This window comes from Narcine bancroftii, chromosome 3, assembly GCF_036971445.1.
Source record: "Narcine bancroftii isolate sNarBan1 chromosome 3, sNarBan1.hap1, whole genome shotgun sequence".
Classification (NCBI taxonomy): Eukaryota; Metazoa; Chordata; class Chondrichthyes; order Torpediniformes; family Narcinidae; genus Narcine; species Narcine bancroftii.
This window is the reverse complement of record NC_091471.1, coordinates 143,490,229-143,516,084: the sequence shown is the minus strand read 5'-3', so window position 1 is coordinate 143,516,084 and position 25,856 is coordinate 143,490,229. Positions and strand designations below refer to the sequence as shown.

At 40.9% G+C, this 25,856-nt stretch overlaps 2 protein-coding genes across 3 annotated transcripts in view; both read right to left on the bottom strand.

The window, feature by feature from the left end:
- Positions 1–980: 980 nt before the first annotated feature.
- On the bottom strand, positions 981–5,450 carry LOC138757649 (uncharacterized). Its single transcript, XM_069925311.1, has 2 exons — positions 5,374–5,450; positions 981–3,341 (listed from the first exon to the last, which is right to left on the bottom strand). Exon 2 carries the CDS (start codon positions 3,065–3,067, stop codon positions 1,991–1,993), a length of 1,077 nt encoding a protein of 358 aa, XP_069781412.1. The 5' UTR covers positions 3,068–3,341; positions 5,374–5,450; the 3' UTR covers positions 981–1,990.
- ucp1 (uncoupling protein 1) overlaps positions 5,380–25,856 on the bottom strand; it is a 28,759-nt gene continuing 8,282 nt past the window's right edge. Inside the window, exons 6-7 of one of the 2 annotated variants that reach the window (XM_069925313.1) lie at positions 23,582–23,762; positions 5,380–5,530 (exon numbers count right to left, since the gene is read on the bottom strand). In XM_069925313.1, coding sequence (XP_069781414.1) covers positions 5,467–5,530; positions 23,582–23,762 — 245 coding nt within the window. In that variant the 3' untranslated portion in view covers positions 5,380–5,466. Of the gene's footprint in view, positions 5,531–14,178; positions 14,927–23,581; positions 23,763–25,856 lie in introns of those variants that run through there. The other variant, XM_069925312.1, reaches the window with a different exon arrangement.

Sequence of the window (25,856 nt, the reverse complement as noted above, 5' to 3'; positions counted from 1 at the left end):
TCGGGCAGCCGGCCGGGCAAGCGGCAGTCGGCAGTGTGACTCATGCGGCAGGGCGGGCATGCAGTAGTCGGCAGCATGACTCATGAGGCAGGGCAGGCGGGTGAGGGGAGAGGGGGTCGTGAGAAACTACATCACAAATCGGGTGGGCTGGTGGGTGGAGAGACAGCAGCATGACTCAGGTGGTCACGTGAAATGCTTATTTTGCTGTTGCTCTAATTTCTATCCATGATGTTTTCTGGAACGAAGAGAAAATCCAGTGCTTATGATGCATCCTTTAGGCTGAAAGTGATCAAGTTTGTAGAAAGCAATAACAACTGTGAAGCCTCCAGAGAATTCGGCGTGGCTGAGCATAACATCAGGCTTTGGAGGAAGCAGAAATCAGAGATAGCCCAGTTGCCCACGACCAAACATGCTCATAGGGGAAAGCACACTCTGTATCCAGCTCTGGAGAAGGCACTGATTGACTGGGTAGAAATGTGGAGAAAGGATGGCTACATTGTTACCTGTTTCCATATCCAGCTTCAAGTTTTTTTTAAACTTTATTTAAAATTTTATGACATGAATAAAATAAAAATTACATTTAAAGAAATAATAAAAAATAAGATAATAAAAATTAGAATACTACATCATTAAACTACACAAATTAACCCTCCCCAATAATTATAACACAACATTAATCATCTAATTTAAAATTAGTCCAACCCTCCCCCCAAAATAAAGAGTGAAGAATTAATTAACAATATTGTAAATAAAATAGAAAAAACCCCACTTACAAAAAAAGGATAAAACTTAACAACAACAAAAATTACTAACAAAAAAAATCAATACTAAAATAATACCCTTAAACATATATTTAAATCAAACATAATACATGTATTTAACAAATAAAATCCACTTTAAAACTAAGTTCAAATATTAAAATCATATATCAACCACATATCTGTTATACAAAAAATCATTATTAATAATACATAAATACAGAATTTCCATTAATACCAAGTTTCCTTTATAATTCATTGAGAGAACAAAAACATCCCTTTGAAAAACAATCAGATAAACTTTTTATTCCCTTCCCCTCCCCTTATATAAAAAAAGAAAAAAAAGAAAAAAGTTCAAACTCTTATAAAATTCTCCATATTCTTCATTTATAACATCTTCAAAATTCTCTATCGAAATTAACTTAATTTTATTAAACTCTTCTCCCTCAATGTATTTGTACTTAATTTTCTTCTTTTTCTTCTTATCACCTTTCCCCTCATCTTCCTCTTCATCTAATTCAACATCCTCAATTTTTGACTTATCTTCTGTGACATTATCCTCTTAAAAAAAGAAAAAAGAGAAAAAAAAAACCCCCAGAAAAAGAGAAAAAAAAGGAGAGAAAAAAAACCCTCCTAATTCCCTCTCAATTACAATCAGAAAACAAAAAGAGTTAAAAAAAATATTTATTTTTAAAAAATAATAAAAAAAACCTTCACTTCTTAACCCAAAAATTAAAAAGAAAAAAAAAACAGGTCGGAGGTCACAACTATCTCCTCCTGTTTAAACCACCCAAAGCGGTAACTCCCCCAAAATATTGGGTGTGAGATAACTCACAGGTAGCTGATGACTTCTGGAAACTAGTGCCCACCCAGTTCCCTCTCCCAACTCCCATTTCATTAAACTATCATCATTATTTAAACTCTTCTCAAAAAAAAGATAAAAGATTTATTTTTTTAAATCAACGTTACCACTTCAGTCACCATTGCTTCCATTTCTTTTAAAAAACTGGATCTCACCTTACATCTCTACTCTCTTTTGAGACCTTGAAGGACTACATCGTTCCTGAAACTGCATGATTGGTAGAGACTGAGCAAAGTCCATAACCTCTTTAGGATTGTCAAAGAACTTTGGCTAATTTCCATCCTAAAAAATCTTCAGTACCATAGAATACCTGAATGTTGCCTTATGTCTTTTTTTTCCACAACCGTTCTTTCACAGAATTAAATTAGCGTCATTGAAACATAATTTCTTGACTCAAATCTTGATAGAAGAAAACAGGATTATTCTGAACCATCAAAGGAGATCTATTTTGCTGGGCATTTCTAATAGCCGTACGTAAAATTGTCTCTCTGTCACAATAGTTTAAACAACGGATCAAAACAGATCTTGGATTCTGTCCTGAAAAAGATTTTCTTCTTAAAACTCTATAAGCACGTTCCAGTATTAAACCTTCAGGGAATTTATCCTGTCCTAACACTCGTGGAATCCATTCAGTAAAAAATTTCCTTGGATCTGATCCTTCTATACCTTCTGGCAAACCAACAATTTTCACGTTGTTCCGTCTAGATTGATTCTCCAAATAATCAACCTTTTTTGCTAAATTTTTATTTTGGATCTGCAGTGTTTCAATTATTCCATTTTCATCTTGCAGTTGATCCTGTACATCGACTAAACCTTGATCACACATTTCAAATCTTTCAATGGTTTCAAGCTTAAAAGCACCATTAATGACTTCCGCCATCGCATTAATCTTGGAAATAAACAGATTCACAAAATTAGCTAAGTGACTCGATACAGAATATATCTTATCTTCAAGATCCTTAACAGACATTTCAACAGAAGTAGATTCAGGCATAATGGGGTCTTGCTGTTCCTTAGAGACCACGGGATCTTCTGTCCCTTCCCTTAATTTAGTATCTTTTCTAGCAGTTTGACTTCGTATAAAAATCCCTCTCAAAGTCCCCCCAGCAATGCCAGGAGACTGAAGATCAGGGTTATCTTTAAGCCAAATCTCTTTAATTATCTTCACTGAATCGATGTCTGGAAAAACCGTTGTAATTGAAGATGCATTTTGCAGCGCCGCCACTATAGCAGTCGAATGACAACTCTTTAACTCTCCAGCTGGTGGCGCCCCAGCTGATTCAACTGTCAAAGCCTCAGCAACAGCACCTGCAGTGGCCACCGTGCGAAACACTGGCACCCGTCCAGCCCCTTGTTCTGAAAGCTGTTGAGTGCGACCTTCAGAGAGCCTCACTGGCTTAAAACGAAGCTTCAATGCCGAACTCTGCACGTCCTCCTCTGGATCCATTCTACGCTGAGTCCTGGCTTCTTGTAAACAAGTAGGCTCAGACAATTTCAGAAAATGTAGTTTTTTAACAGTCTGTTGATATTTTCTTTTACCTCTTTTTTTGCATATAAACCATTAGGCACTAATCCAACACCTCTTATTATTTATAAACTTTTAAAAGAACTTTAACGGGCACTTAAAGACAAAACAATAAATCAGAGTCAGGAGAGGTCTGGAAGGCACGTCTGTTCCCTACGCCATCTTGCCACGCCCCCTCCAGCTTCAAGCTTTGAAACTGCAGAAAGATTGCAAATATGGAGTGAGTGGCACATTCAAGGTGACAAATGGTTGGTGTCAGAGGTTTATGAAGAGGCACTCCCTGGCCACACAATAGAGAACTAAGATATCACAGAAGCTTCCCAGTGACTTAGATGACAAGATAATTAGTTTTCACGATTTTGTGATTAAGGATGGACCATGACTTTGTTAGAAATAGAAGTACCTTAACAGAAATTGCTCGAGACAAAAATTGAGAACAAAGAACATTTATTACAACAACAATGCAAAGTTGGGTGCTTCCCCTTACCCTGGGAAGACACACATACACTGGGGCTCACCCAACTTTTATACAGTTTATCTCAGTATAGGAATAACCCCCCCCTTACATTCTTCTGCCTCCTGCTGGAGAGGTTTGGCATTAGGCAATCCTGCCTGCCTACGTGCTGTTTCTGTGCACTTGGAGGACCAGGGGATATCCTGTCGGTGTCTTCTCATGTCATTATCCCCATTGACCTTATTCATAACCTTGCCCTTGTCCCCATTCACACCTTTCCAACTCTCAGAGCTACAGTCCCTTCATATGCAGAGTTCGCTAATCCTGTCTAGGGTTTACTAATTAAATATGCCTAACTTGATAAATCTGTGTATGGCTTACTAATTATATATGTAGAACTTGGTACTTCTGTCTAGGGCTAGGAGAACCTTATCTCATCCAGACTATCTCAACTTCCTACATTCTATTATTCCTTACCTCTCCTTATCTTATTCATAAGGTGGGCTCACTGATCCTGTCGCAAGGACTAGAAGGTTCTTATCTTACAGAGGCTGACTCTGCTTCCTGCATCCTAATTTCCATGCTTAGCCTGTTCATACTGGTTTAATCCATCACTCCATCTGTCTGTACTAGTTTCCCCATCTTTCATATTTTTATGTCAAGTTTACTCATCTCTCACAATCCTCACTTCTCTTTTAGATCAGTGTCACTGATCTGTCAAATTAACTGTGCTATTGGCAAAGTTGGATTGCAGTGTCATAAGCATCCATTTGGGAAACACACACCCCTTGGGTTATAGAAATAGGGGTCCGCAAAATCATGAAATGAATACCAGCCTTTAGGTAGGGGAGCACCACACTGACCAGAATAGTGAGTCCTGCTGCTATAAGGGCTGTGAGTATCAGGCTCCAGTTCTCAATAAAAAGTCTAGTCCATCCCACATCAGTCCAAGGTTGCCAAGTCTGAACATGGGCATGGGCAGATTCTTGTCGAAGTCCTGAAGCAGCGTCTTTAACCGCCTGACTGTTGTAAGCATTGTCAGTACTGAGTCTCGCACAGACGCTGCCTCCAGCAGCCAATGAGCAATAGAGAGCCAGGCGGTTTTGTTGAATCGTTGCTAGTAGCTGCCGTCTTTCTTCAGCCCATACATTAAGGGCCATCGCCGTCCGTTCGGCGACGATCTCCAAAGCCGCCTGAAGTCTGAACAAACGATTTAAATGCCCAGCAGCTTCAGTATTCTGGAGCTGTTTATTTCGTTTACCATGGGGACTCCCCTTAAAGTAGTGGTATTTAAGAATTGAAATGGCTGTGTAACCCAAAGAATGCTCTACAATAGCACAGGTTGGGGAGGGGTGTTTCTTGTAACTTAATCTGTGAATTGTAGCCTGCCTGCGAACATTAGCATATGTATCAACTCTCTCTCTGCCACATGTACAATCCTGACAATTATCCTGTCTGCATTTGTGCCCACATCTGCTTTGTGCTAAACGTTTAAAACTGATCTTGTTAATATCTGCACAGTCCAAAATACCATTAAAATCATCATATTAGAGGTGTTCTGTTCCCCTGGTCCACATTTGAAATCTATATTAACCCCTACCTTACTATGATCGTACCCTATATCTATGCCCCGTTAACATTCTAAAGTAAAATACTGGTCATCTATACTGCCCCTATTCCAGGAGGACTTAATACATTTTGAATACTTCAGTGATGTCCCAGAATTTGGGAGGCAACAATTAAACAGTACAATAAATAATAAAAACAACATTACAAGATTTTTTCCCGGCGTAGTGTAACTTTCAAGTCAGGATGAAGGACTGCACACCAGGTGGAGGGTGGATTTTCAAGATCTGTAGTCTGTGGTTCAGCAGCTCGTTTGATTCGTTGGATGTGGCTCCAACCCTTTTCTTTCGTTCGTACATCGGTGTCTGTAATCAAAAGTACACAGTAGGGGCCATCCCAGACAGGTTTTAGTTGTTTATCTTGCCAAGCTTTAACAAATACCCAATCACCAGGTTTAATAGAATGAATAGGATACTCCAGGGATGAGTTTGAGCTAGTAAACCCTTCTGAGCTGCCAGTCTATGCCCAGTCTTTTACAAACCCCCTGGAGTACCCGAGAAGTAAAGTGTGTACCCCGATCCGAGTCAATGGTCTGGATCATCCCATACCGTGGAATCACAGAATCCAGTAGTACTCTGATAATGGTGCTAGCACGATCATTTGGGGTCGGGAAAGCCTCAACCCATCGCGTGAAATGATCTACCATCACCAACAGGTACTTGTGAACACCTATCTTAGGTAACTCTGTGAAATCCACTTGTATCTGTTGGAAAGGGCGTACAGCGATATAACGACCGCTAGGCATTACCTGGCGCATGACTTTCTCATTAATTTTCTGACAAATTGGACACCCCTGAGTACTCTGCTTGGTCACAGTGTATACGCCCGAACAATGAAAGGAACGTACAAAAGTGTCGACAAGTGCCTTGGCTCCCCAGTGTGTCTGTTGGTGGAGCTGGTCAAAGATTTGCTGTGCCAATGCTTTGTTCAGCACTTGGCGTCCTTCGCCTGTTCACCACAACCCATCACTAGTTTGACGCATCCCCTGATCCCTCATATAAACCTCCTCTTCTCGTGAAAAGATGGGAGTCTTTTTAAGCTCTTGTGGGATGGGGAGTAACAGCTGCATGTCCACTTTCGCAGTGAGCGCAGCCTGTTTAGCAGCTGCATCTGCCTGTCTGTTGCCCTGTGCTTCAGGGCTGTCACCAGTTTGATGGCCCCATACATGAACCACAGCTATTTCTTCAGGTAACGTCAGAGCCTCCAAGGATTGGACAATTAGGTTCTCATGCATCAATTTCTGTCCTTTTCCCGTTATCATTCCCCGCTCCTTCCAGATTTTCCCAAAGGTGTGCACTACCCCAAAAGCATATTTTGAATCTGTGTAGATTGTGCCCACCTTATTTTCCAGACCTTGGAGAGCTCGACAGAGGGCATATAATTCGCAAGACTGGGCTGACCAGTGACCGGGAAGGCGACCGGCTTCAATAACTACCCCCTCTTTCCCATCCACTACACTATAGCGAGTGCATCAATACAGGGGGAAGAGCCATCAATAAACCATCGTTCTCTCTCCTGTAAAGGCTCATCACTTAAATCCTCTCTAATCTTAGTCTGCAGGTCTATCACCTCCAAGCATATATGCTCTAACTCATTGATGGTGTTGGCAGAGCTTGGAGAGACTAAAAAGGCTGCTGGATTATGTTCTCTACTTGTAGTCAGAGTCAGATCATCCCTATCCATCAAGATCGCTTCGTATTTGAAAATTACACCATTAGCCATAACGATTCAGCGAGTGATATTAACTGTATTCTGAAATGAATTTATTTTAAAAATAGCCGAGTGGGAATAAGACATGTCTTTGTCACTGCAGACGGCAACGAATTTAACGATTATTTAACGTCGCTATTGTAGTTTAAACATTAAATGCCTTGCGCCACAGCCCACAGGAGCTGGCCTTATTTAAAACAATCTGTAAAAACCGGCACCGAAAACATTCAAAATATGTACTTATGAGGATTGCACACACAATCATTCAAGTACAGTCTAGTTTTTATTATATTCCACTTAGAGTTCTACTACATGAATCCTGGAGCTTGTGGGGTCATTATTGAATCAAGAAATATTGGTGCCCTGCCAATCTCATTCTAACATGCCAATTTCTCCAGTCCTTAAGTCAAGGAATAGCACTGTTAGAAATTAAAGTACCTTTAAAGAAATTGCTCGAGACAAAAATTGAGAACAAAGAACATTTATTACTACAACAATGCAAAGTTGGGTGCTTCCCCTTACCCTGGGAATACACACACATACTGGGGCTCACCCAACTTTTATACAGTCAATTTCAGTATCAGAGTGCCCTCCCCCTTACATTCTTCTGCCCCCTGGATGGGTTTGGCATAGGTAATCCTTCCTGCCTACGTGCAGTTTCAGTACACTTGGAGGACCAGGGGGTATCCTGTGGGTGCCCCATCATGTCATTGTCCTTATTCACACCTTCCTGATTCTCGGGGCTACAATCTCTTGGTATGCGGAGTTGACTCATTCTATCTAGGGTTGGCTAATTTCATATGTATAAATCTGTGTATGGTTAGCTAATTAGATATGTAGGACTTGGTACTTCTGTCCAGGGCTAGGAGACCTTTATCTGATCCAGACTACCTCAACTTCCTACATTCTATTGTACCTTACCATTCCTTTTCTTAGTCTTATGGTCTTGTCACAAAGACTAGAAGATTCTTATGTTAATCGTGCTGACTCTGCTTTCCTGCATCCTAACCCCCAAGCTTATCCTGTTTGTACTGGTTACAGCCATTAACTGATGAACTTTAGTTTCTTCCATGTTCATAATTTTAGATCAATTTTCCCATCTCTCACAGCACTGGTACAAGATCTGTGAGCTATTAATGATATTGTTATGCCTATGCACCCAATTGTTCTGAACTATGCCACTAATTAAATCATATTCCAGAACTAAATTACAGTGGCAATACAGAGAAATTGTGCTGAGGCATGAGTTTAACTCCAGAGGAAAATGCACCAGAAAAATCAATCATTAACTTATTGGATTCCCCAGAGGTTTCTTTATTCTCCAGAGGTGGGCGATCTTTTAAGCTCACAGACCTTGACTGCTGAATGTGTACTAAATCTATTGAGAGGGCTCCATACCTCTAACTGCAAGAGAGGAGCCTGGAGCCTCAGTAGGCTGTGTTCTCGCACCAACCCTCTTTTCAATCTTCTTCAGCATGATGCTGAACCAAGCCATGAAAGACCCCAACAATGAAGACGCTGTTTACATCCGGTACCGCACGGATGGCAGTCTCTTCAATCTGAGGCGCCTGCAAGCTCACACCAAGACACAAGAGAAACTTGTCCGTGAACTACTCTTTGCAGATGATGCCGCTTTAGTTGCCCATTCAGAGCCAGCTCTTCAGCGCTTGACGTCCTGCTTTGCGGAAACTGCCAAAATGTTTGGCCTGGAAGTCAGCCTGAAGAAAACTGAGGTCCTCCATCAGCCAGCTCCCCACCATGACTACCAGCCCCCCCACATCTCCATCGGGCACACAAAACTCAAAACGGTCAACCAGTTTACCTATCTCGGCTGCACCATTTCATCAGATGCAAGGATCGAAAATGAGATAGACAACAGACTCGCCAAGGCAAATAGCGCCTTTGGAAGACTACACAAAAGAGTCTGGAAAAACAACCAACTGAAAAACCTCACAAAGATAAGCGTATACAGAGCCGTTGTCATACCCACACTCCTGTTCGGCTCCGAATCATGGGTCCTCTACCGGCACCACCTACGGCTCCTAGAACGCTTCCACCAGCGTTGTCTCCGCTCCATCCTCAACATCCATTGGAGCGCTCACACCCCTAACGTCGAGGTACTCGAGATGGCAGAGGTCGACAGCATCGAGTCCACGCTGCTGAAGATCCAGCTGCGCTGGATGGGTCACGTCTCCAAAATGGAGGACCATCGCCTTCCCAAGATCGTATTATATGGCGAGCTCTCCACTGGCCACCGTGACAGAGGTGCACCAAAGAAAAGGTACAAGGACTGCCTAAAGAAATCTCTTGGTGCCTGCCACATTGACCACCGCCAGTGGGCTGATAACGCCTCAAACCGTGCATCTTGGCGCCTCACAGTTTGGCGGGCAGCAGCCTCCTTTGAAGAAGACCGCAGAGCCCACCTCACTGACAAAAGGCAAAGGAGGAAAAACCCAACACCCAACCCCAACCAACCAATTTTCCCTTGCAACCGCTGCAATCGTGTCTGCCTGTCCCGCATCGGACTGGTCAGCCACAAACGAGCCTGCAGCTGACGTGGACTTTTTACCCCCTCCATAAATCTTCGTCCGCGAAGCCAAGCCAAAGATAAGAAAAGCATACAATTCATTAGAGCCACAACATGCTTAAAGGGACATGCACACTCCCCCTTCAACTGGCTGATCCAGCCACTTTACACATCAGATCCTTTCTTTATCTCACATACACTTAAAGTTAAGATGTATAGAACTCACTGATCCTGTCGAAAGGACTAGAAGGTTCTTATCTTACATAGGCTGACTCTGCTTCCTGCATCCTAATTTCCATGCTTAGCCTGTTCATACTGGTTTAATCCATCACTCCATGTGTCTGTACTAGTTTCCCCATCTTTCATATTTTTATGTCAAGTTTACTCATCTCTCACAACTTTGATATGAATAATATTGGCAATATGGATGAAATTCCCTTGTGTTTTGATATTATGCCCGGTAACTGAACTATTGGCAAAGACAGGTTATGTAAGGACGAAGGAAAGGACCCATTTCACCGTAGTTTTGCGCTGTTTAGCTGATGGGTCCAAGTTCCAGCCAATGGTGATCTTTAAGCATAAGACCATTCCAAAAGGAGAAAAGTTCCCACCAGGTGTTCTTGTACACTGCCATTCCAAAGGATGAATGGATGAAGAGGACGTCAAACTGTGGTTGGAGAAGGTGTGGAATAGAAGACCTGGATCACTTTTAAAGAAACCGTCAGTGTTAGTGTGGGACCATTTTCAAGCCCATCTGACAGAAGCAGTAAAGAAGCAGCTCAAGTAATTCAAGACACACCAAGCTGTTACTCCTGGTGGCTTGATAAGTGTACTGCTGTAATGGAAGATTTAAATTGTGTCTTTTACTTCTGATGCTGCAAGGCTGAGAACTTGCCAGTTTATTTTAGAATTAATAGACACATCTGGTTTACACCACTATGAGGCCCAGGATGCATATTTAGTAGACACATCTAAATTCCACCATGGGGCCCAGGATGCAGTTGAATAGGAAGACCTTATCTAATTTACACTTATGAGGCCCAGAGATGCAGTTGTCTTTTGTTGGTTGCAGACTGTCAGGAGACTTTGAAGATAATTTAACCATTTGTTCAAAGAGATAAGATCTGAAGTAAACAACTTTTGGGTAATATAAGCCATGGTCCCACAGCTGAAGAGAGAGACTCTCCAAGAGGTGGCAACATCTCTCAGCATGAAGAAGAACTTCAAGAGTCCAGTTAACGTCCCAGTCGAGGGAGGTAGAGAAGCTGCTACCAGCGCCCTGACAACCTACTACAAGTGTGCAGTCGTTGCCTCGCTTTGGCAGTTGGGACCAGTCCAAGCATTGATAAGTATAATTTGGAAGGGCTTGCATATTGTAGTGTGAATTCAGCTTTAGATTTAGTAATAAAGACTTGTATAAACTGAACTGCTCTCGGTGTGTATGTCTATTTTCTTTCGGTAGCTCGAACACTGTGACCAATCTAAACTGAACAAAGTGAGAGGTTCAAGTTTACCCAAGACAACTGCAACCCTTGATGTTGTGCTTAATAAGCCATTTTAGGACCATGTTAGAAAAGATTGGATTTCCTGGATGGCCTCAGACCAAGTGGAGAAAATAGCCAGGGGAAATCTCAAGAAACCAGGCCTATCCACTGTTGTTTCCTGGGTGAAGCAGGTCTGGGATTCACTTCCAAGCAATATGGTCTCCCTGAGTTTTTTAAAGACAGGAATCGTCAACAAAATGGATGGGACTGAAGATGATGTTTTATGGGATGATACAAGTTCCACCACTACTTCTGTCTATGAACATGAATCTGAAGATGAAATAACAGACACAACAGACTGAGACACAGATGAAAAGATCAACAGAGAAGAATGGGAAGCGCTTTCTGGAGCATCTGATGACGATGAGTCTGATTTTGAAGGATTTTAAAATAATGATTTTCTTTTTATTTACGTATATATTTTGAACAATAAATTGATTACATTTATTATGATTATTTTGTAATTTCATTCAGCACAACATCACTTTTCTCCCACAATGCAGTGCGGCAATTGCGGCCGCCATTCGAAACAACCAGACAAAGTGGCACTTCCATGTTGATTTTAGGCCAATAAAATGGAGGGGGGGGGTCTCATTATACACATGGGTAAAATTTTTTCCCCCTTGTTTAAGCAGATTAAGAGTTCTGCCACTTGAATGATCATTGCTGTTAAATATTTAGTTTTGATCAGTTGTGAGATTACCTTGGGGGAAAGATTCTGATATTTTACCTCATAATTTTATGAGCTTCTATCAGGTCACCCCTCAATCTTAAATGCTCCAGATAAAACAACCCAAGTGTCTTCAATTCACCTTGAAGTGTATTCAGGCAACATATTAGTCAATCTCTTTTGTGCCCTTTCCAAAGCCTGCACATTATTCCTGTAGTGGAGTGGCCAGAATTGCACGCAATACTCCGTGTAGTCTCACCTATATTTCATGTGGCTGAAACAAGACTTTTATCCCCACTGCCACAACTTAGAAAACCAAGTATCTGCCTTCTTCTTTACCACCCTATCTACTTGTGTGGCCTCTTTCAAGAATTTAAGGACTGGAAGATCCCTCTGCTTTTCTGAGTTCTACCATTGTCAGAAATTAAATAATTTTAGAGTCAAGCAAGTGTTTTTCACAATTTAACAATTTTTGTAGATGTTCAGCGACATCCCCTCAAATTTATTGTGTAACATCTGATTTTTTTTTCTGTGCAATGTTGCATTTGAATTGTGCTTTAACATTGAAAATATATCCTGGTGCTCTGTGGTAATGCAATTGGATAAAATGTTATGTAGTGTCATGAAGAAATACAGTAGTACAGATTAGTACATTTGTTTTTACAGGTGCAAAACATTTGCACCTTGTCAGTTCAAAGTCACTAGATGTGGAGAGATTGAAACACGGGATGCCCAAGGTAAAGAAGGCTTATCACAATAGAAGCATAGAACAATTACAGCACAGAAACAGGCCACCTTGGCCTCTCTAGTCTGTGCCGAGCCATTTTTTTTCCCTCGTCCCACTGACATGCACCCAGTCCATAGCCCTCCATACCTCTCCCATCCATGCACCTGTCCAATTTTTTCTTAAATGTTAAAATTGAGTCCACATGCACCACTTCAGCTGGAATCTCATTCCACACTCCCACCACTCCCTGTGTGAAGAAGTTCCCCCTAAACCTTTCCCCTTTCAACCTTTACCCATGTCTCTGGTTTGTATCTCACCTACCCTCAGTGGAAAAGCCTATCTACATCTACTCTGTCTTTCACCCACATAATTTTAAATACATTAATCAAATTTCCCCTCATTCTTCTAGGCTCCAGGGAATAAAGTCCTAAACTATTTAACCTTTCCCTGTAACACAGTTCCTGAAGTTTGGGCAACATCCTAGTAAATTTTCTCTGCACTCTTTCTATCTTATTGATATCTTTCCTCAATTTAGGTGACCAAAACTGCACTCAATACTCCAAATTTGCCCTCAACAATGTTTTATACAACTTTAACATAACTTGCCAATTCCTAACTCAATACTTTGATTTATGAAGGTCAATATACCAAAAGCTCTCTTTACAACCCTATCAACCTGTGACACCACTTTCAGGGAATTATGTATCTGTATTCTCAGATCCTTCTGTTCTACCACACCCCTCAGTGCCCTACCATTTACTATGTATTTCCTTTCTTGGTTTGTCCTTCCAAAATGCAACACCTCACACTTATCTGCATTCAACTCCATCTACCATTTTTCAGCCCATTTTACTAGCTGGTCCAGATCCCTCTGCAAGCTTTTAAAACCTTTTTCACTGTCCACATCACCTCCAATCTTACTGTCATCTACAAACTTGCTGATCCAATTGACCACATTATCATCAACATCATTGATATAGATGATAAACAACAATGGTCCCAGCACCGATCCCTGAGGCACACCACTAGTCACAGGCCTCCAGTCTGAGAAGCTATCATCCACTACCACTCTCTGGCTTCTCTCATCCAGCCATTGTCGAATGCAGTTTACTACTTCACCATGAATACCTAGTGTCTGAACCTTCCTGACTAACCTGGAATAATGATGAAATATTCCTAGCTAGAGATAATATCAGCCTGTGCGGAAATTTCATCAGCTGATGAGTTAAAGGGAAGTAGCAGATGAGGTGGCAATCAGCTGGCCTGATAGTGTTGATATTTAATCAGGTTATCTCAGTATCAACAAGAACACCTAGGTTATGTAAGATTTTCAGCATATCTGTGGAGTCTGAATTTTACTCGGATCTAAGCTAAAGATATTAATGACCAAATATATACTTTGGATTAAGGGTTTCCATGGACCAGAGAGACTAAGAAATAAAGAAAAATATCACAATATATTGATTTAGTCATTGATGAGAGGTTTTACCATGTCATTTGCAATCAGTTAAAACTGATGCCAAGTGCAACTGAATAGATAGAAGATCTAAGTACTTGGGATCTGGTTTCAAGTAAAATGTAATCAGGAATGACTCTTCCAATGGTTGTGCATGTTTAGCCAGCCTACGTTGACAACACGTTTTCTTCTAATTTGTTTGCAATAGCTAACAGACTGGCATCAACTGTCATTCTGAATATAAACTATCTGAAGTAAAACAAAAGAATTATGATTTGATTTATTTCATCACAATGTAACATGAAAGGTAATAGACAGCTTATTGTAAATTGAGCTTTTATTGCATCAATTTCATATAAACTGTCAAATAAATAAAAGATTTATTGAATTATGGCAAGCCAAGCTTACAGCAAGTGCCTACTGACCAGGCAGAAATTAACTTTTCAAACTATATGTTCAATATTTTATCCCTGCTTTTGAAATTGAAAAATATTGACAATAAAGTGCATTTTACTCTATTTGTTTAAAGAAATACACCTTCATGGGATAGTTCTGGTTGCTATACACAACATATAATATGAACTATGGCCCAGTCATATTCTGGTTGAAACTGTCGACCATGAATGTGCTTTTAAATATTTCTCATAATTTTTATGTGTACAAATTTTGTAATAGAACAGAATAAAATCAAAGGAACAAAACAGAAACTGCTGGAAGCATTCAGAAGATCAGACAGCATTAGTGGGAAAAAAAACAAAGATAACGTTTTAAGTTGAAGACCTCTTGTTCCTCCAGCAGAGTTGGTTTTGTTTCTATTTTCCGACATCTGCAATTTTTAAAATTTTCAAATGCCGTCCATTGAGGCACATTTTGTGCAGAACATCTTTTGCAAGTGTTGGAAGCCAGCACTAAGATGTTCAAGTTACAATGATACTCGTTCTCCACTAGGTTGAGGTGCTGAATAATCTTAGCTTTGTCTGACCAACATCATTGCCCTCTTCAGCTGCTCAAACGATACAAACATTACCACGTTCCAGGAGCCAAGGCGTAGATAAGAGGGAACAAATCTACAAGAAAATGATTTACAGTAAATTCAGAGAAATCTGCACATAGTGAGGGATAAGCACAGGTCTAGAAAATAATTCACCACTAAAGGACTTCCAATCTTTAAGCAGAATAAGAAAAAAAAACATAAAGACACTTTCGATCAGACGAAGTAGAGTACCTTTGAAATAATAATGAATAAGAAATAATCCCTTGAAGAGCAATACAAATAAAATGAAAGAATGAATCATTAATAAATTAACAAAAATAAATATGGTTGACAGAATAGTACAAATGAAACACACTGCTGGAATACATGTTAGAAATTGCTAAACTGGGCAATAGGAGAGCACAAAAAGGAACCGAGATGTGAGTTTATATAAAGATGTTCCAAATGAAATTTTAAATTCCTGCTTTTGAAACTCTTCCTAAACAAATGTTTGTTGAGCCAATGTTAAGTGAAAATTTTCAAGGTTTTTATCACTCAGAAATTGTTGTAGAGAAACTAGCTCTTTGGCGGAACTGGTCAGTGTGGGCCTATGCTCCATTTGAGCCTCTTCCTTAGCTATAAATCCTACTGCTCAGTTTTCCTGCATTCATATGTTACTGTAAGGAGTTTGTACATTCTCCCAATGTCTACATGGGTTTTCCCCAAGGGCTCTGATTTCCTCCCACCGTTCAAAAACATACCAGGGCTGTAGGTTAATAGGGTGTATTTGGACAGCACGGGCCGAAATGGCCTGTTACCATGCTGTATGTCTACATTTAAATGTTTTTTTAATTCTATCTAGTTTTGCATTTAATTTTGCCCAATTGTTTGTATTAACTAATCCAAGTAACACTAAGCTTCACCATCTATTCATCAAATTCTCTTCTTCTTCTTCTTATTGTGTTGACCAGTAACCGTCATAAATGTATTGCCCTAAGTTTGGAAGACTAATTAATTTACCTCTTTAGTCTTCTATTTTTTGGTTCTGGTTATATCCTGAATTTTTCTTTTTGCAATACTTAGGTACATTGTGTATTATTGAACAGATGTACTGAATTAATATATAGTCTAGCAATTATTTTACTGAATAATGGAATTGGAACAAGGAACTCCAGATCCCATGTTCCAAAACTTTAAAAAATAAGGAGAAGGTTATTGAAATAAAGAAGAAAGATAAAGATTTGATGGCCAAATAGATAACATAGAAATAATGGATGGAGTTTATAGTTTGCCAATTTATTATCTAATTATTTATGCCCTGTATTTTTGAGATGTTCAGAAGTAAATAGGCATACAAACTGGAAAAGTGAAGTGTTTCGAGTCCTGAAAATCCATTAAGCCAAATAGTATATGCTCTAAGATGCTGAAGGTAAGAAATGTATGTTGGCTATTATGGGACAATTGTTAAACACTCGTTAGAAGCTGCAGGATAACAAGTAGGTAGTATATTAGTAATTAAAAGGGGAAATAGAACTAGAAGAATAGCCAAGCCACATTATCCCATAATCAATAAAATATTGTAATAGTTAATTGTAAAATCCAACTGCCTACAAACCAAACAATTACAAAGTGGTTGATATTGAGTCAGTCCTGCCAACCAAAACAACTTGCTCCGAAGGAAATATCATAAAGTCGACTTAGGTAGCTTGTTGAAATTTTGAGGCCATCATTGACGAACGAATTCAACCAGTTGGCAAAGTGATTTAGGGTAGAGCGTAAAATAAAAAACACAGACAGAATGTGGCAAGAAAGGAGGAACACTGTTTGATTAGTGGTCGAGTGTAGATCAACCCAACCATAGGCCAAAATTCCTCTTATTCAAAGTGCAGTATATGTTTGCATCCAATCCACCCAATATTGATGTAAAGAGATGAGTGCTGTGAGGTGACTAACTATTCTGCCAGATTTCCTTCTGACACAGAAGGTTACTTTAGCCTTTCTATTCCATGCCACCTTACAGAGCAATCCTATCCTCCACTCATTTTCTTTGTACCCTATTCCATCAAGTCCATCTACCACCCACCTATACACAAGGGGCTATTAGAGTGGGCAATTAATCAACTAAGTCACACATCTTCAGATTAAGGAAGGGACCTGGAGCACATGGGGGAACCCATACAGTTACAGGGAAAATGTGCAGACTCCATACAGACAGCTCTGGAAGTCAGGATTGAACCAGGTCACTAGAGGTGTGAGGCAGCAGGTCTATTAGCTGCACCACTGTGCCACTCCACTAATCCTTGTTCATCTCTGACTTTCCTCAAAAGACAAGGATGAATTTCAATCGTTATTCACTCATACCTCAGCCAAAACTGAAATATCCTGGTCGAAAACGATGGTGAATCTAATTTTGTTCCATTTTTACATTCCTCTTCTATGAAAATCATAATGAAAAATAGGGAAGTACAAGTGTAAATTCCTATTTCTAATAAAAGGAAGGTAAGTATAGGGGTGTGGCCAGTGAGGAGCAGCCCAGTGAATGAGTGGCCCAGTGAAGGAGTGGGTCTTTGAGGCTTTGGCTCGCGAGGCTTAGGCGAGCAGAGGCTGAGGACGAGCGTGCTGGACTAAAGGTGAGACATTCACAGTTAATTTAATATATATCTGTTTATTTTTTACTTTGTAAGGTGTGAGGAGAAGGAGGAAGGATGAGTGTGAGGGCAGTTTTCTGCTCTCAATGTCACATGTGGGAAGTAATGGAGTCTTCACGTCTCCCAGACATCCTCGTGTGCACAAAGTGGGCTGAACTGCAGCACCTAAGGGACCGAGTCAGGGAACTTGAGCTGCAGCTCGATGTCCTCTCGCTGGTTAGGGATAGTGAGGCCATTCCAGACAGGCAAGGAGTGTGGCCTGAAGGACCAGGTCAAGGAACTTAAGCTGCAGCTCGATGTCCTCTCTCTGGTTAGGGAGAGTGAGGCTATCATAGACAAGAGCTACAGGCAAGTGGTCACACAGGGGCCATGGGAGGAGGGGCAGTGGGTTACCATTAGGAGGAGGAAAGGGAGAGGTCTGATTCATGTGCAAGAACCTGAGTCTGTAATCTTCAGAAATCGGTACTCCACCTTGATTACTGAGGAGGGGGATAGTCAGACTATGGTGGGCAGAGGTGTGGTGTCAACCTCTGTGACCAAGAAAGGTAGGGATAAAAGGAAAAGGGTGATAGTTATAGGGGATACAATGGTTAGGAGGACAGACAGAGGTTTTTGTGGACGTGATAAGGAAAACCAGATGGTGGTTTGCCTCCCTGGTGCCAGGGTCCAGGATGTGACTATGCACGTTCAGAACATTTTAAAAGGGGAGGGTGAGGAGCCTGAGGTTGTGGTACATGTTGGTACCAATGATGTTGGAAGGAAGGAGGAAGTGGTCCTACAGAATGAGTATAGGGAGTTGGGTAGGGAGCTTAAAAGGAGGACCACTAAGGGGGTCATCTCTGGATTGCTTCCTGTGCCACGTGACAGTGAGGGCAGAAATAGAATTAGGTGGAAGTTAAACGCATGGCTAAAGGAGTGGAGTAAGAGACAGGATTTCAAGTTCTTGGACCACTGGGACCTTTTTTGGGGAAAATGGGACCCTTACCGTAATGATGGATTACTTCTTAATCTCAGAGGGACCAGTCTCCTGGTGGGGGCATTTGCTAGGGCTGTCAGGGGGGTTTTAAACTAGTATGGTTGTGAACAGGGTTTCAAGTTAGACAGGACAGCAGGGTGAGGGTTAGTAGGCTAAGGAATAAGTTTGAATAATTTGAGGGAAGAAAAGCAGGAAGTGGTAAAAAGATGTTGTAGTGAAAATTGTGAGAATGGAAGAGAGGAGGATATGCAGAAGGTAGGATGTAGGAGATCTCTGAATTGTTCTATTTTAATGCGAGGAGCGTAGTAAGGAAGCTGGATGAGCTAAAGGTGTGGATTGACATGTGGCATTATGATGTTGTGGCCATTAGAGAGATGTGGTTGAAGGAAGGTTGTGACTGGCAGTTGAATGTTCCAGGATTTCACTGCTTTAGATGTGACAGAGTTAGTGGATTAAGAGGAGGAAGTGTGGCATTACTTGTCAGGGAGGATATTACAGCAGTGCCAAGGCAAGGTAGACTGGAGGGCTCGTCAAGGGAGGCAGTGTGGGTAGAGCTGAAAAATAAGAAGGGTGAAGTTACTATTATGAGGGTATATTATAGGCCTCCAAATAGGGAAAGGGAATTAGAAGAGCAAATGTGCAAGGAAATAGGTGAGATGTGCAGGAGAAGTAGGGTGGTGTTGGTTGGGGATTTCAATTTTCCAAACATAGATTGGGAAATGCAGTCAGTAAAAGGGCAGGATGGCTTAGTATTTATGCATTGTGTTCAGGATTGCTTTTTGCAGCAATATGTTGAGACGCCAACAAGAGGGGAAGCAGTGTTAGATCTGTTGTTTGGGAATGCAATGGGGCAGGTGAGGGAGGTAAGTGTTGGAGAGAACTTCGGAACCAGTGATCATGGGTCCATTAGCTTTAGCTTAATGATGGAAAGGGATAGGTCAGGTCCAAGGTTGAAGGTCTTCGAGTGGGGAAAGGACAGATTTGGAGAAATGAGAAGGGATTGTGTGGGCTGATCTTTTTGCCGGAAAGGATGTAGAAGAAATTTGGGGGGCATTTAGGGGTGAGAGTACAGGATCTTTATGTTCCAGTCTGGCCGAAGGGGAAGACTAAAGGTTCGAGGGAGCCGTAGTTTTCTGGAGAAATTAAGAAGTTGGTTCAGGACAAGAGGGAGGCCTATATCAAATATAAAAAAAACAAGGGATTGAGGAGATGTATGGTCATTACTTAGATTGCAGGAAGAACATTAAGAGGGAAATTAGAAAGGCAAAAAGAAGGTATGAGGAGTCCATAGCTAATAAGGCAAAGGTAAATCCTAAGAGTTTTACAGATATGTGAACAGTAAAAGGAGGATTAAGGATAGAATAGGACCACTGGATGATGGGACCGGTGAACTATGTCAGGAACCGTATGAGATGGGAGAAATACTGAACAATATTTTCTCATCCGTATTCACGAGGGAAAGGGACATTGGGCTATACGAGATAAGAGAGCCAAAGGTCTTAGTTATGGAAAGATTAGGGATTAGTAAAGTAAGAGTTTTGGAGCTTCTAGGGACAATTAAGGTGGATAAATCTCCTGGTCCTGATGGGATTTTTCCCAGGACTTTAAGGGAGGTCAGGGAACAAATAGCAGGGGCACTGACAGTGATTTTTCAAACATCACTGGAGGAGGGGGGGTGATAGCACAGGATTGGAGGGTTGAAAATGTTGTTCCATTGTTCAAAAAAGGCAGTAGGTGTAGGCCAAGTAATTTTCGGCCAGTAAGTTTGACTTCGGTGGTGGGGAAGGTTATGGAGGGTATTCTTTGAGATAGTATACATGCATATCTTGATGGGCAGGGATTGATTAGGAGCACCCAGCATGGGTTTGTAAAAGGAAAATCATGTTTGGCAAACCTTGTTGAGTTTTTTGAGGAAGTAACAAAAAAGGTGGATGAAGGTAGAGCGGTTGATGTGATCTATTTGGAGTTTAGTAAGGCTTTTAATAAGGTTCCGCATGGAAGGTTAATAAGGAAGGTTCAGTCATTGGAATTAGTAGAGAGATTGTGACATGGGTTAAGAGGTGGCTTGGAGATAGACAGCAGAGAGTCATGGTGGACAACTGTATGTCAGGTTGGAAGCCTGTGACAAGTGGGGTGCCTCAGGGATCGGTGCTGGGTCCCTTGTTGTATACCATTTATATTAATGATTTGGAGGAGGGAGTGGTTAACTGGGTAAGCAAATATGTGGATGATATGAAAATAGGGGGAGCAGTGGATAATGAGGAAGGTTTTCTTGGATTATAGAAGGATTTGGTTTATTTGGAAGAATGGGCTGAAAAATGGCAGATGGAATTTAATGTAGACAAGTGCGAGGTGCTGCATTTTTGAAAAAATAACCAGAATAGGGCATATGCAGTTAAGGGGAGGGCATTGAGGCATGCAGAGGAGCAAAGGGACCTGGGGGTTATGGTACAGAGTTCACTGAAGGTGGATTCCCATGTAAACAGGGTGGTTAAGAAGACATATAGTATGCTGGCCTTCATAAATCATAGTATAGAGTTTAGGAGCTGGGAGATGATGCTGCGGCTGTTTAAGGCATTGGTGAGGCCAGGTTTGGAGTACTGTGCTCAGTTCTGGTCTCCAAATTATAGAAAGGATATAGATAAGGTGGAGAGGGTGCAGAGAAGGTTTACAAGGATGTTGCCTGGGTTACAGCATCTGGATTACAGGGAGAGATTAAGGAGACTGGGACTTTATTCATTGGAACGTAGACGACTGAGAGGAATAGATAGACTACACATAAACAGACTCTTTCCCCTGAGGGCAGGGGAGGTTGGAACAAGAGGCCATGAGTTAAGGGTAAGGGGGCAACACTTTAGGAGAAATATTAGAAGTGGCTTTTTCACTCAGCGAGTGGTGGCAGACAGGAATGAACTTCCAAATGAGATAGTTGTGTTTGGGTCCCTTCTGTCATTTAAGAGAAGGTTGGATGTGTACATGGAGGTGAGGGGGTCGGAGGGTTATTGGCGGAGACCGCGAGGTTTGAGCTAGTGGAGTTGTTCTAGTGAACGGGTGCAGACTCGAAAGGCCGACATGGCCTGTTTCCACTCTGTAATTGCTTATATGGTTATATTCTTTCAATACATTTGTTCCACCTTAAAGTCATCTTCAAACAATTATTTGGTTGAACTATTATTGGGTTTAAAGATACATTGTTGATGCTTCAGAAGCTATTTATTACCAATTAAATAGTTTAATCATATAGAGCACACATGTCAAACTCAGGCCCGCGGGCCAAATTTGGCCCGTGATATAATTATATTTGGCCCGCAAGATCATATCAAATATGTATTAGAGCTGGCCCGCTGGCCGCCGCACCAGTATAGCGCATGCACAGCTAATACTACAAATCCCAGAATGCTTTGCAAAGGCGTTGCCGCCGGCCCCTCAGCCCACTAATCACCCCCACCTCCTCTCTTTACTTTCATTAGCATCTGCCACCTGTCGCCCAACTCACATGTAATAAACCCCTTACGATAAATGGCCAAACGAAAGACAGAAAACAGGACCTTTCAAGACAGGTGGGAGGCAAACTCTGACCCCAGAGTTTGATGAACTTGCATCTAAGAAGAGATGCCAAGTATCTGCTTTAGACCCAGGTGCATCAGAGTAAATCACAGTGTAGCAAGCTAAGCTTGGATTAATGTTTTCTTTGGTTAACTTTGGACTGTTCATAGTTGAAAGATTGGATTTTCATTGAAGCAAGTTGTTATTTTTTTGACTTGGCTTGTGAAAAAAAATACATTTAAAAGGAGCTTAAAGGCTATGGAGAAATATTATTTATTGAATATTTTATTTCTCATTTGTTAATGCTTCTTCTGGAAAGAGTTTAACCAAAACTATTATTAAACATTTATTTTAATAAGAAAAAGTTTAATATTACATATGTTGAAAGAAGAGAAAACATGCAGATGTTGTTGAAAATTTTCAATAAATATTTAGTTTGGCCCACGACTTAGTTCAAGTTTTTAATTTTGGCCCTCTGTGAATTTGAGTTTAACACCTCTGATATAGAGTAAAAACACAAAGCTGGAGAAACTCAGCAGGTCAAACAATTTCACTTATAAAGCAAAGATAAAAATACATTTCTGATGTTTTGGGCATGAGGTATGGAAACACATAGGGAGGTGTCCAAATAAAAGGGTAAAGGGGAAGCAGGAGGGGGGAACAGCAGCAAGCAGGGGTGGGAGGGATGGCTGGATGAATAGAGAAGGAGGGGGTGGAGAGCTGACAGGGGGAAGGGAAGGGAGGGATAAAGGAGAGCAGGTTAGCAGAATCCGGAAAAGTGAATGTTAAGGCCATCTGGCTGGAGAGTGCCCAGGTGAAAATCAGATGTTGTTCCTTCAATTTTGTGGGGGTCTTGGTGGGATGGGCAAAATGATTATGGGACTGTGATGCAAAACTGAAATGGTTGGACACTGGAAAGTTTCTGTCACTGGAGATGGAGCAAAAGTGCTTAGCGAAGCAATCTCCCATTCGGATGCCTGCAACATTTTTCCATATCTTGATGAAGGGCTCAAGCCCAGAGTGTTAGTTATGTATCTTTATCTTTGCTATATAAAGGGCACTGTTTGACCTGCTGAGTTTTTCCAGCGTCGTTTTTTTACTTCAACCACAGTATCTGTAGACTTACATGTTTCACTTTTAATCGTATAGATCTGTGCAATGATCACAACATCAAAGTGATACATTTCTCATGATCACTCAAATTCTTTTGAAATTTTCAGCTTGAATAAATTTTCCAAAATTGATATGTATCAGCTGCTTCTGGAATTGCCTTTAATACAAGTTTCTTTAAATTACCCTAATAAATATATTTCAATGCTAATCCAGACCAATAGTATACTAATTAGATTACATTGGTGTGGGGAGGAGAGTATTTAGCTAGTGTTCCTACCCCTGCTAGAATTGATACATTCTGGTACAAGAAAGTTAAAGTTCAGCTGTATTAACTCTATTAACCTCATGGGTCCTTACACATTTACCCAGAAAGGAAAAAAAGAGGGATAAATGAGTGGGTAAAGGAAGACAATTAAACCAAACAGATGTACACTACTGGTAATGAAGCTGATTCAAATGTATTTACCCTTTGTAAAAGGCTGATGGTCCTTCTTCAAACAACATAACCTGGGCACAATTTAGTGCACTCTTGTATTGTCCAGGAACAGAGTTCATGTATCTTGTCTTTACCACATCAACAGGAGAAGCTACCACTGTTGTACAAAATCCTGCGCCGAAGGCCGAGAGAAAATGACATGGAAAATTATCTGCAAAATGGGAAAAAAACACTTGTCAGTTTCACATTCTGAACCAGGTTTAATGAGAGCATGAAATTAGTTCTGACTGTTGCTTTCAATGTAGAGTTAGAAGGATTGCAATGTGTCTGGGATATCAAGGATTCTGGAATTGGAAATGGAGAAAATTAGTAATCTGTGAGATCACTTCATCAAACATTTCTGGTGGAATTATATTGTAAATTTTAGCTTTTGATGCAAAGTTTACTGAAATGAAAATCTGAACAGTCTAATATGCAGATAATTTTGCTTGTTGACAATAAGCATTAGCTAAATATTAATGCTGTAGGAGATTTATTAGTGGGGGGAAAGTTCATGCCGTGGTCTCATGATTTGTTGTTGAGCCAAAAGAACAGTTTATCCTTAAAACAGCTACCACTCTTAGACTTTTAAACACAATCTCTCTTTAATAACCACGTAATAAAGGGAGCATTGAACACGGAGCAGAGTGATTGCACCTGATGATACTTTGGATAACATTCTCATCCATTATCATAATAAACCAATGTGGCCATTGCTTTCACCAACATTGATTTGACTTAATGCTGTCTTAAAAACCAGATTTTTACTGAAAATCAGGTTGGGTAGGCACACGTACAAATTCAATAAACAAGGAACCTGCTTTTACCTCTTTCCTTACACTTTATTTCAATCCCTAAAGCTTCAAAACCTTGCATCTTTCACTTAATCTGTCTTTTAAAAATCATAGAAAATTATTACGGTTTGGATTTGTCATCTTTGTTCATGCACTTTAGGGAATTTTTTCACTCCAGGATCTTCCAATCTACTGGGACCTGTCCAGAGAATTTTGGCAAATTGTCACCAAACTGATTCCATCTGCATTGAATTCGTCCATTGTTATTGAATGAAGATCTACCGGGACCAATGCCTGAAGAGGGTGCACAAAATCAGTGAACCGGTGCGGACTCGAAAGGCCAACATGGCCTGTTTCCACTCCGCAAATGGTTATATGGTTATATGGATAGAAAAGACAGTGGCAGTAAAGTTGTTTCCACTGATAGGTGAGACTAGAACTAGTGGTAAAAATACACAGAAATGCTAGAGGAACTTAGCCAGTCTTGCAGCATCCATAGTGAGTAAAGATAAATGCTGACGTTTCAGGCCTGAGCCCTTCTTCAAGGAATAAGTAAAGAACAAGAATAAAGGATAAAGACTGAAGAATGGCTGGGCAAGGAGTCCAGACCAACAAAAGGATATAAAAAGATGAGAGGTGAGAATTGATTTTGGCTCTGTGAAAGGAGACAGAGGGAAAAGAGAAGAAAGGAGGACAGAGTGGGGGAAAGGCGATGGGGGTGGTATTATTTCAGAAACTAAAGAAGTCGATTTTAATGCCATCCTGTTGGAGGGTGCCCAGACAGAAGGTGAGGTAATGTTCCTCCAACTTATAGGTGGTCTCAGTCTGGCAGGGCATGAGATCATGGACAGACATGTCATCAAGGGAATGGGACATGGATTTGAAATGGGTGTCTACTGAGAGATCCATGTTATTGTGGCAAACAGAGCCAAGGTGCTCAACAAAGAAATTTCCCAGACTGTGCCAATCTCTCCGATGTAGAGAAGTCCACAACAAGAGTATTGGATGTAGTAGATGATCCCTGCAGATTCACAAGTGAAATGTGGGTTCACTTGAAGGACTGAAACCCTCATCTTCTGTCTGGACACTCTCCAATTGGATGACATTAACAGCAACTTCTCTGCTTTCCATTAAAACAATGCCTGCACTCCCCCCCCACCTTCTTCCCCCGTCACCTTTCCTCCAGCTCTCTCTCTCTCTCTTCCCTTTTCCCTCTGTCTCCTTTCACAGAGCCAAAATCTATTCTCATCTATCCTCTGAATATATTCAATTATCTTCTTGTGTTGGTCTGGATTCCTCGCCCCGGCAGTCTCAGTCTTTATTCTTACACCTTCCTGTTCTTTGTTTATTCCTTGAGGAAGAACTCAGGCCCAAAACTTCAGTGATATATCTCCACTTCCTATTGACGCTGTGAGACCAGCTGAGCTCCTCTAGCATTTCTGTGTGTTTTTACTACAATCACAGTATCTGCA